The following is a 12,335-nucleotide window of genomic DNA, read 5'->3' on the forward strand; positions in this document are numbered from 1 at the left end:
CCGGCACATTTGCATCAACACACTAAAACCACTGCATCACCACCATTGGTAAAGGAAGATCGACACATTTCTTCGACAGCACAGAGAAACCTGGAGCATCGGCTTTGGGATCAATGCCTTGTGGCTTTGAAGCTTATCTTCAAAAACCAATGCATCACCATCAATACATGTGAAAAATCAATGCATCCCTCGACTGCAGGAGTGACACATTCACTGGCGTATTGGGCCCGCATCTCGTGTTTGTGACCAGGATCAAGGTTCTCTGTTCCACGATCCTGCATGGCTCCAGTACACGGCCCATATTCGATTGCAGTTGACTTGAACTGTTGATGTGGCCCTGATCCAGCGTGACCTCAAGTAACCCCCTAACGTGCTATTTACTTCTAGGTGCTGGAACTCTTTTCATCTTCACAAATTCCTAACTCAAATTCTATGTATTAGATTTTTGTAATTTTGGTCTTTATTTAGCTATAAAATTATTGTCTATTTTTCTAAACTGGTGTGGAGTCTTTTATGGTGTTTTCATTGTGTTACTGTGTGTATGTGTTGCACAAATACTTTACACATTACCTTTTTAGATACTCCTGACTGCTCATTGCCATGGTACCAGAGGGCTATCTTTTAGTCTGTAACCGACTCACCCTGACTAGGGTGGTGATCCCTACTTGGACTTAATGCATACCACTGCCAACTAGAGATCCCATTTCTAACACATTTAAATTACAGGTCCTGGGCACATGTAGAGCCACTTTACTAGGCACTTATAGGTAAATTAAATAGGCCAATTAGGTGTAAGCAAATTCTACCATGGTTTGAGGTGAAAGCTTAAGCACTTTAGCACTGGTTAGCAGTAGTACAGCCTGCAGAGTCTTGTAGCCATCAAAAATTTAAGTCAGCAAAATGGGAGAACTGAAGGCAAAAAGTTAGGGGAGAACCACATCAAGGATGCCACTTTCAACATAGAGGAAGTGAAGAGGTTTGGTGAGGAAAGAATGCTGAAGATAATTGAGTGATTAGGCTGTGAGAGAGAAGGTACACAGAGATGAGATGGTAACATTTGAGATAGAGACATGCAGAAGAGCGTAGTGAGGCACAGAAAGGGATAATAGAAGGGAGAGAGTAAAGGTAAATACAGTGAAGTAGAGAGTAGTGGATAGAGATAGAGAGGTGAGGTTAAGAGAGGTGAAAACATGGACAAGAGTGACAGGGTGGTGAGTTGGAAAAAGTAGTGAAGTGCAGAGAGAATGGTGAGAAAGAGAGAAATGCCATATTAAGAGTTTCTTCAAAAAACGTTGCCTTGTTTCACTGCTTTTATAATTCAACAGATTCAACAGGACTTAAAATCATAACCAAAACATATGAAAGGCTGAAATTGATTACTCTAGTTGTGAATCTTTAATTTCTCAAATCCATGTGGGAACTCACATTCCCTAGGATACATTGATCCTTGATGGATTCTGCTACATCCCCTATTAATTTCTGTCCATCAGTTCCTTTGGTGATTTAAACCCCAAATATGGCCACATACTGAATACAGAAAGTTATTCCACTGTATATTTTAAAAGCTTTATTTTTTCTTTTTAAATGCATGACATCAACAAAAATAAAGACAGTTTCGCAGTAGGCATACAAAAAATAAGCTTTTACATTATAACAGTCTCCAGGCCGAATACAGCATGTTGTGCTGAGTTCATTACATATAAGATGATTGAAGTCATTGAGGGTTTAGATAGGCATCAGAATAAATAGTGCTTTGGATCTCAGACAGCAGTGTCTATAGCACAGGAATAGCAAGACAGATCACATTGCATTGGGAGTAGGAGATATGAACTGCTCTATGGGGAGGAATGCCAGCAGGTCAGTCAGATGTTTCAGAGCCTTGTGCCAATGAATAGTCACGCAAGGTCTGCCAAATGTCCCTAGGCCGGGAAGTTGGTGGTTGTAATGTGGCATAGGTCTCACTACTCATGTTGCAGTATACAATGCTTTTGAGGCATTTCAAGTCTGTGGGGCAATTTGTGCTGCACCAATGCAATGCCAACCCCTGCTTTGCGAGCAGCAGCACTATTGCAGTGAATGTGCCAACGCACTTTGTGACATCCTTGTCATATCCCAGAAGGACCAATAAAGGGTTTGACTTAAGCATTGTGTCTATTACGGTATATATCCAGGAGAGGATTGTCATCCAGTATGCCTGTATTCAAGATTAGGTCCAAGTCAGATGTATAAAGTTGGTGTCATCTGCATTGTATTTGAAACAGTGAGATGGTCACGTGGGGTCAATTCTGGCCATATCCCACTGGGTGTTATACAAATGGTGGAGACATTTATAGTGTAAAAGTGGTGTATGTGTATAGTTTAGGAAAAAGTGTTTAATTTGTGTGCAGCAATAGTGCCAAGCTGTGTCTGGTATCAGATGTCCCATGCCCCTCTCCCATCCTGCCCTAACCATACCACTCTGCTCTGGTTTCATGGCAATGTATGTCTGCTACAATCTGGAGACCAGCGTCCCCTGTCAGTTGTAGTAATGACCAACGTCAGTGGGGAGAAGTCATACAGGGCCAGTGGATAAGAAGGCAGGCGAGCTTGCAGCGTGCTGTGCACAGGCTGGAGGATGAAATGATCCATATATGTTGTATCCCCAAAGTGGGTAGAGTCACTGTGAGTAAGAACATGTCCATCTGGGAAGAGATCCCTAATCACGTGCAGATTGTGGGCTGAGTTTGTTCTACCAGTTTTTCCTGTGTGAAGGGAATCCAGGGATTACATGTCAGAGGAAGAGAAGGTGAGAAGAGCATGCCTCCACCAAGAAGGTGGCGAGCTTCCTCGATGCCCAGCTAGCAGCGTATAATGTAAAAATGTTGGAGGGGTCCATAGGTAACCCCTTTGGGTGTGGAGGGGAGCAGCATATCCCTAACTTGGTCTCTCTGAAGCCTCGTGTACGGCAGGCGGGCATCCGCATGGTACCAATCATATGCAAATTGACATTGTGCTGCAAGGTAATACAACAGGAAATTGGGAACTCCAACCCCGACCCCTGCTCTAGGGGAGCACCAAGGTGTCCCATTTCATCTGGGGCTCGTGTTCTGCTGAAAACAGGTGGGTCAGGAGGCTTCTCAGGTTGGCGAAAAAGCTGTTATTAAAAAGGATTTGAATTTCATAAATAAAGAATGAAAGGTAGGTAAGACCACCATTTTAATGATGGTGATATGCCCCTTTATAGACAAGGGCAATTTGACTCACCAGTCAATTGGCATTGTTGGTTTGTCCACTGCTGACCCGTAGTTAAATTGGATCTCTATGTCTTTCTGTCTGTACAGGGTTGTACCCAAATGTTTGGTGGTGTCGTCACACCAAGGCAGCGGGTAGTCCAATGCAATTGGCATGATAGCTTTGGTGAGTGGAAAATGTAGAACCCCAAAGCAGATAATTTCTCGTAACAGGGGAGCAAGGTTCACTGCGGGATGTTGTATAAAGAGCAGAATGTCGTCCGCATACATGGAGGCCAGCAAAAGGTCTAGACCAAATTGTAAACAGACATTGAAGTGTTTCTCCTGCCTGTAGATTAGCAGGGGGTCCATGGTGACAATTAAGAGGAGCAGCGATAGTGGGTGCCCCTGACAGGTTCCCCTTGACACCACGAAAGGGCCAATGAGAGCTCCATTTACCAGCAGCTGGGCCACTGGGCAGGAATATAGTAGCATAATAAGAGCTGTGTACCCACAGGGCAGTCCCAGCTTGTCCAAGGTTGCCCTTAGAAAGGACCACTACCAAGAATCAAATGCCTTTTTGGCATCTTAAAGGGTAACCGCCACCGGGATATCCAATTCAACACCACAAAGATCACTTGAAGATTTATGGAAGTGGATCTATGAAGGACAAAGCCCATGTGCACAGCTAATATGACCAGCTCCATGGTGCCTTGCCGGGTTTTAGCAGCGGGGTAATCACAGCTTCCCTGAGTGTGGGTGGCAAATCCATGGCTTCATGAGCCTCGGCATAGACCTCTAGCAGATGTGGGGCAAGCATGTCTTTGTACGCTTTATAGAATGCACCCATGAGTCCATGTAGCCTCGAGGCCTTAGACCCATCAAAGGCGTCTATCACCTGGACTATTTCCTCCCTGGAGATAGACTCCCTCAGTAACTGTCGTTGCCCATTGGAGATCCAGACTATCACTTTTCTGGCAGATAGTCTACAATTTGTGCGGCATTGCCCGTGGTCCGGGACTTGTGTAAGCCCTCACAGTAGTGTATCAATTCCCCAGTGATGTCCTCAGTGGTTGTCACTTGTCCCTCTCCCTCTGTTTGAAGCTCAGTGATACTCCTACTATGTCTATTAGGATGCTGCAGCTGGGCCAAGGTGTGACCAGGATGGTCTCCCTCCCAATAGCCCCAAGCCGCAGAACTATCGCCCCATGTAGGCTGCCTCTCTTTCTGCCAAAGTCCAGAACTTGGCCATTAGAAGAACGCAGCAATGTATATGAGTCTCACAGCGCTGACAGGAATCCTCCCAATCAGTGTTGGACAACTGAGTTTCAATTTGGGCGAGCAGGGCACGAATATCGCGCAGCACCCCTGTGTGCTTCAAAATACACACCCCAAGAGCATAGGCCTTAAAGGCCTCCCACAGGGTGCCTTGCTTGGTGATGGACCCTGTGTTGAGTGTAAAGTATTCAGCAATAGAGTCACAGAGTTTGGTATGGAATATTTTGTTGTGGTAAGCAGCCCTGGGAATTGGCAATGGCTGTCTAGACCAATCCCCCATAAGGTATCCTCAGCACCATACAAACCAGGCAGTGATCCGGTAGCATTTGTGGAGGTGAGTCGCATCCACCAGCCACATGGTCGCATGGTCGCATTCTTAGAAAGGACCAATGTTCAATATGTGTCTATACATTGTACAGTGTAGAATAGAACATGTATACCAGTGCTGTGGTGTTGCACGACCTCTATTCATCGACTAGGGTGTAGGTGTCTATAATGTCCCGAATCACCCGCTGTGCCCACGGTTTGCCATCCATGTATGAACCAGTACTTCAAAACATACATCCTAGATGAATGAAAAGGTGTAGCACCATAGTTTGTAAAACGACTCGATCTTTGTCCGTTTGTTAGGCATATTACTTCAGTCTAGAGAATATGGGGCTCCGAAGCTCTGAGGAAAGCGTTTAGATTCAAATCGAGCAAATTCTTTAATTGAAATGAATGCAGAAGGACAGATATTTTGACAAAGGAACATAGGCGATCAGCCACTGTTGACGAATTGTATTATTATTTTGCTGCTGTTTTTTCTCTTTCTTTCTGTACACAGATGGAGGAGGTATGAGAGTTATTTGAAAGATCCCCCGAGAAATTCCTTACTTTAAAGACTATCTTGGTAGGTGAAGTAGTAAGTTTTTGTGCCTTTTGGTAGAGGACTATGGTGCTACACCTTTTCAGTCATCTAGGATGTATGTTTTGAAAATAAGGTTAGGTAATTCCTTATACTTGGTTGTGTATTTATACAAGGATTCATTTGTGAACGGAAGTTGAAATTGGAAAATTGAACCTTGTTCGCATTATGTTTGAGGAAACTCATCAACATTGTCGCCTGGTATTTATTATCTTTTTACTAGTATGAATGCTGTTTTGGGTGATTTTACACATAAGGGAGATTTGTGTGCATGTATTTATTTGTTCAATTCACTTTTATTGGTGGTTTTTGGTTTCAAGTTTTCTAATCTTTTTACAGTTTTTTTATTTTTCATCACTTTTTATTTGATTTTATTGTGTTGTTGCACTTTCTTCTTTTTGTTTTGTATTTGGGTCTGTGGTACTATTTTGGTATTAGTCACTGGTGGGTAGTTGGATCTCAAGAACCTGGATCAAATGCATTATTTTGTTGTATTTTGTGTCTATTAGGATCCACATTAATGGGAAGGACGAGAACTTATAAAATCTGCGACATTATACATTAAGTATGGAAAAGGAACTGCCCTGATGAAGGCGGTCTTACAAATTTGATGGTCACCGCCGAAACGAGCGTAGGCTTTGTTCCTACTGTTGTTTGTATGGACTATGAACTTATGGTGTTAAAATATAATTTCTTTTCTTTATCAAGTAAGACGGAGACACAATCACGGCTTTGTTCCTACTGTTGTTTGTATGGACTATGAACTTATGGTGTTAAAATATAATTTATTTTCTTTATCAAGTAAGACAGAGACACAATCAGGATTCGAATAATAGTACAATATTATTATGAATATCATTATAGCTCTAGAAAAAGAAAGTGTATATACCTAGTCTGTTTTTCATTGTATTTCTGAAATCTTTATATGTTTGTTTCGTCTCATGGTTTTATTATCTTCACTGTCCTGTCTTGTGTGGCACTTTGTCTTTGTTTATTAATTTGTCTATATGTGTAGATATTTATAGAAATAGGTGTTTGTCTCCCCCCATAATCATGAAGTCAGCTTCCATCCGACCCATGCATGCCAAAAGTTCATGGTAAAAGTCTGCAGTATCTACATTGGGTACATAAACATTAACCAAGAGGATATGTTCGTCCACTACCACTCTGGAGACAAGAATATATCTTCCATTAACATATATAAAGCTAGCTGTATGAGCAAAGGGGACACTCCTGTGAATCAAGGTGCATACCCCTTGAGAGCAGGGGCTGTAGTACGAAAAGTAACTATTGTTCCCCCAGGCAGATGTCAATGTAAATGTATTTGTGGGTGCTAAGTGGGTTTCTTCTGGAAATGCTATTTCAACATTGTGCCGTGCCAGGTAAGAGAAGACTTGCTTACCCTCATGAAGGTTATAGAAACATTTAATGTTCCATGTCATAAATGTGAGTTCCACCACCTGCTCCCCTCCAGTCAGAGTTGCTGACATCTAAGAGCGCACAAAATCTGGTAAGCACACATATAGCCAAAAAAGTAATTAAGGACCTGACTGCAGAAAACAAGCATGCATATGAAACTACCCCCTTCACACACACCAGATGACAAGAGATGCAACAAATCACAGAAGAACAGGAAAAAAACCTACAAAAAACATATAACCCATCTATCAGAAACATGGTGCACACCCTAGGGAGTAAGCAGCATCACAGCAGGCGGGGCTCAAGTGAAGAGTGAAACCTGAATTATATAAATTGTGTCAGATTCCAGACTGAGAATCATGCATAGTCTGTGCAGGGCAAAAGAAACAAAGACAATGGTGGTATTGACACTGACTGAGATTTATCAGCATGCCACAAATGTTGGGCTTGATGGGATCAGACGTAGCTCCAGCTCAGGTTGAGGGTTCAATTTTTGCAGGAACCATAGGGGAATAACAGTCAGGTGTATTGCGATGGGGAGTAACTTTGCCTTTACCATGTTCTTTATAAAACTTCACAATTTCAGCTGGAGTGTTGAAGGTCCATGTTCTCCCACTGAACTCAACTCCTAGACGAGCCGGGTACAGCATCTTGTATTTCAGCCCCTGTTTGCGAAGGGTGTTTTTAACTTCAGCAAACTTGAGCCTTGCTCCCTACACGAGTAATGTGAAATCAGGGAACAGGATGATGGAAGAATCTTGAATTTGCAGGGGGCCTCGTTCCCATGCTAAGCACAGGGCTATGTCTCTATCCTTGTAGTCTAGCAGGCATGCTATGAGTAGGCACAGGGTTGCGCCAAGCGATCTGTGGGCTCGTCTCACAACACAGTTATCCGTAAACCTCTACCACATATAGATTTCAGTGAGTAGGCATTCCACAAACACCTCCAGATGACCCTTAACTGTGGATTCTGCCACCCCCATAATCTGTATATTATTATGGCTGGAGCGCTCCTCCAGGTCTTTTTTCTTTGCTGTGACCATTTTGAGGAGCCGCTCCAACTTTTCCAAATGCTCCGCCATCAATATATTGCTGTATTCTAGTGTCAAGATGCGTCCCTCAGCTCTGCCAAGTCCAGTGGAGTGTCTATCCAGTCTCCTGCCTATGCAGTCTAACTGGATGGTGAGGGTGTTGAAGCGGGCATCAATCAAATGGAAGCCTGCTCGAAGTTCAACAATTAGGGCTGCAATACCATCTGAAGGGCCAGGCATGGTGTCCCCAGTCACTCCATGTCTGAAGCTGAGGTCTGAAGTCTCGGAGCTTTGGGTGAGTCAAAAAGGAGCTTACATTGCCAGGGGTCTCACCTGGCCATCGTGCCATAACGATGTGAAGGGAAGACTAAAAGGGCCCTGGGTGTCCAGATCGGCTGAAACACACACTCCTGTAAGGAGGAGGGATGTGTGTTCTCGAGACTGGGCCCGTGGAGTTTCGTAAAGTTGTGGCAGTGGCCTGTGAACCACAGACAGTACAGGCAGTCACTCAGCAGTGGCTAGCAGGCCACACGATCCCTGACACTAATGGAAGTGTGCCCCATACATCGCAAACACAGAGGGGAAAAGAGTCCTGCAATCTCTCAGCACAGAGGCTCCCCAGGAGTGAGGGCCTTGTGGTTGTCCATCTGCCTCCAGTTTATATGTCCCCCTTAGCGGTGGTGTATCTGGTTGAGTGCACATGAGCATTAACAGGAGGGGAACTCACCAGTATCCAAGCAGGCCTTCCTCACCTCCTTCAGCACACAGGCCATCCCAGCAGTTTTATAGATGCAGGTGGGGTCGTCCTCTAGGTCCATAGACAGTCATGCGGCATTGCCCCCACTGGTCATTGGAGGGGCTGCTAGGATGCATTTTCACTGGGCCAGTGGTCAGGACTGCAGCTGGGTTCAGTGGGATCCCTTCTGCCAGTGTTCAGGACTCACCAGGCAGTCATGAGGCTACTCCTGTCATCGGGGCCCATAATGCACTAACCACATGACTTGCCCCATCATCTTGCAGAGAGTTGCCCAGCTCCACAGTCCACAGAGAGCTAAAGAGGCGCGGCACCACTGTGTGGCCCAACAAGGTCCGAATGTCTTAACTCAGGCTTACCACCAGCCCCTGTTGCTGTGGGGCCTCTGAGGTCTCTGAAGGACCTTAACAGCCCAAGGCTAAGCCACAGTTCAAGGGACCACCATGCCTCGTTCAGCCCCTGCAGTCCGGTCGGCTATTGGCAGCAAAGATCATCCTGCATGGTGGATGGTTCACAATGTCAGTAAAGATCTGAAATCTGGCTTATTTGAGCTGTCAGTGCTGGAGTTTCACAGTCAGACAGCCATCTTTTATTAACTGGTGTGGCCACGCCCCCATTGCACTATATTTTAGATATCAAAATAAGACATACTCAAGTTGGTAAGTGTAGCACACCCTTCTAATAGTTTCAATGTTTGTGTCAGCACACTCTGAATAAAGTTGTGCTTTTCATTGTCTGACACAGCTCTTTCAGAACTCAGCGTAGCTAGTTTATAGAATCTTAGTGGCATTTCACTTTTGGCCGATCACAGATAAGGACTGAGAATAAAGTTGCAACACCACCATTCAATTGTGCGGCAGACACAGTGATGGGATCAAGCAAGAGAGATAAATGCAGGGGGGCCCTCAGTTATGGCAGAGGAGCAGCGCCCCACCACCAAAAGGGAATAGAAAGCAGAAAAATAAAACAATGAAAGTGTTTTATTTTCATTTTAATTTTCTACTTAGCCAGTCCGCCGAGTCTAGGGCAGGGCGAGGCCATCCGCTCCGTCAGCAGGGAAAGGAGGAGTCAGTGCACTGTAAATGTGCATGTAAGTTTGGCCGGCCGTCTTAGGCCAGCCAAACTGGCATGCGTACTTAGAAAGTCTCCACCCAAGCTGTGTTGCACAGCCAGGTGGCGAGCCAGCGCAGGCTCCCAGTCCCTAAATGAGTGGCATTTCAACCTGCTCATGCCAATCACGGTGCTGTTACCCAGTGTGAGTGAAGTGCCCAGATTGGGTGTGGAGGGGAGCAAGCAAAGAAGCACTGAGCCAGCGGGAGCAGAAAACATGGAGTTCTGGCAGCGGCAGGTAAGTCTTTTATTTTTTTTATATTTCCCCTCCACTGCACGCTGCACCACAAAGCCTTACTGACAGCAGCCACCACTGGATAAATGATACTATATAAGAAAGGTCCGTCCATGTATATTTACATGAGTGCTATCCCTGTTCCCTTTTATGCACTCTGCAAAGTACACCAATTATGAAAAATATTAGAGACTGTTAACTTGCTATACAGTTGTCCCACACAGTGCTCCTATGTGGGGTTCACGATCTTCTTTTTATTCGATTTCTGCACTCTGACCTTTCCCAGTTTAGCCAGCTTGTGAGAACTAGTAGCTTGAGAAATTCTCCTTGCACGTAGCCTTCATTTTCTTAGCAATTAGGGCATTTCTAAAAGTGAAATAGGACTGGTGGAACATTTCTTGGAGGTGTTTTCATTTTCACTAACAAAAGGGTGGATTTTGCCTTTGTCAGTTGGTGCAATATGTTGTTTTTGCCCTTGTTGATTGGTGCAGATGTCAGTTCAAAATTGAAAAACAGTGATGCAAAATTGTTTTGCTCTGGTGCAAATGGCATATTATTGCCACAATCCTGGCCCTCTCTCCCTGCAATAGCTATTTCCATAAATTGGAGAGCTCAGCAATTAATGCGAATACATTGTGAATACTTACGGGCAAAGTTCTACTTCCAGGTACTCAGTGGTCTTACTATTGAGAAAAAATGACTCAACAACTGAAAAAAAAATAAACCTATATTAGAATAGTTGTGATGGGGCACTAACAAATTACATCAAAATACTGAAAGAGTGTAATTATGGCCTAAAAAATTGTAATTTTACGGATAGCTCCTAATTAATCAATTGTAGTTACAAGAAAGGATGCATGGAATAAACTACACATCTCAAGTCTAATAATACATGCAGGATATAGGAGAAAGAGGCCTTATAGGTTTCATGAAGAGGAGGAAATTGTGGGCATAGGGCAACAGTACATGCTTAGATACAATGTGTAAAAGGAAATTCTTTTAAAAACTGTGGCATTCTGTGCGAGTCCAGTAGACAAGGAACATAAATCAAATGGCAGGGGCACATGAGAAGCATGAATGTGAACAAAGAATAAAAAATTACAATAAAATTTGATAGTACACAGAACATTGTTGTATATATATATATATATATATATATATATATATATATATATATATATATATATATATATATATATATATATATATATATAAACCAGTGTCGCAGTCTCCACTGGGTAGTTATTTTAGGTCAGCATTTTTGTGATGCTAATATCTTTGGCACCGTTTGACGAATCTCCACGAAACGTTCCAAAAAGTGGTCTTTTTGTGCTTAGTTTGTGCATGGAAAGTTTCGGGGTGATCCATCAGCGTGGAGTTGCCTGCATGTCGAGGGATTTGATGCAGGGCCTGGCTGCAACGATCTGGTCATAATATTGTAGTTACCCAGCACTTTGTAAACTATAAAACAAACTCACACACGCATTGGATGATGTCATCAGTGAAGTCATCAGTAATGTTGATGTCACTTGAGGTGTCATCAGTGATGTCATAAATGATCATAAATAAATTATATCATAGAACATGTCATGGGTGATGTAATATGAGAGGTCATAAGCAGCGCATGAAAGGGGTGAAAGTTATTGCTAGCTGACTAACTATAACTCGCAAAATTGGTCCAGAGGGATGGGGTCCCCAAGGCCAAAACCGGCCTGGGGAAGGGTCTGTGTACCCCCACCTTCAAAATGGCGCTGGTGCAGAGTCCCAGGTGATGGGGTCCCCGTGGCCAAAATCAGCCCAGAGAGGGGGACCATGTGCCTCCCTCCATTCAAAATTGTGCTGGACCCCCAGGGCCGAAAGGTCATGGCCCTGAAAGCCCACCCAAATGCCCAGTTTTCTCATCAATATTTTCATTGCAAAGGTTACAGTGATATTATCAATGACGTAATAGGAAATTTCACGAATGATGTAATATGATGGGGTAGTTAGCAGTGCATGGCAAGGGCTTAAACAGAGCTGGTGAACTTCTGTGGTTTTAGTTTTTTAGTTTAAAATGTTGTGTTGTTACAGAAGATTTCACCTAACTATAATGTTACTTTAACCGTTGCCTTTTTCAGTAATTTTCCCCAGGTTTTAACAACGTAAAGTAATATTTTGTTACCTTAACAAAAAAGCCAACCCCGGCAGACAGCCAATCCCACACTACGCATAGTCTTCTGACCTGTGCAATGGGGGTATTGGCCGCAGGGCCTGCCAGCATCCAACCCCAGAGGCCAGAAAACCCCGCTGTGCATGACCTTCAGTCCTGCACAGGAGTGGTTTGGCCACTGGGCCTGGCCTACAACCAGACCCAGCTCTGAACGCCCCCTTCTCCTGCACCCAACCTCCCCCA

The 12,335-nt window shown here is 44.0% G+C and overlaps 1 protein-coding gene across 2 annotated transcripts in view; it reads right to left on the bottom strand.

The window, feature by feature from the left end:
• LOC138301615 (UPF0462 protein C4orf33 homolog) overlaps positions 1-12,335 on the bottom strand; it is a 210,328-nt gene that overhangs the window by 64,161 nt on the left and 133,832 nt on the right. The window contains exon 4 of one of the 2 annotated variants that reach the window (XM_069242131.1): positions 10,591-10,651. The exons of the other annotated variant lie outside the window; for it this stretch is intronic. Within the exon in view, the coding sequence (XP_069098232.1) occupies positions 10,591-10,651 (61 nt within the window). The remainder of the gene's footprint in view (positions 1-10,590; positions 10,652-12,335) is intronic. 2 annotated transcript variants of the gene reach the window in all.

This window comes from Pleurodeles waltl, chromosome 1_2 (assembly GCF_031143425.1).
Source record: "Pleurodeles waltl isolate 20211129_DDA chromosome 1_2, aPleWal1.hap1.20221129, whole genome shotgun sequence".
Classification (NCBI taxonomy): Eukaryota; Metazoa; Chordata; class Amphibia; order Caudata; family Salamandridae; genus Pleurodeles; species Pleurodeles waltl.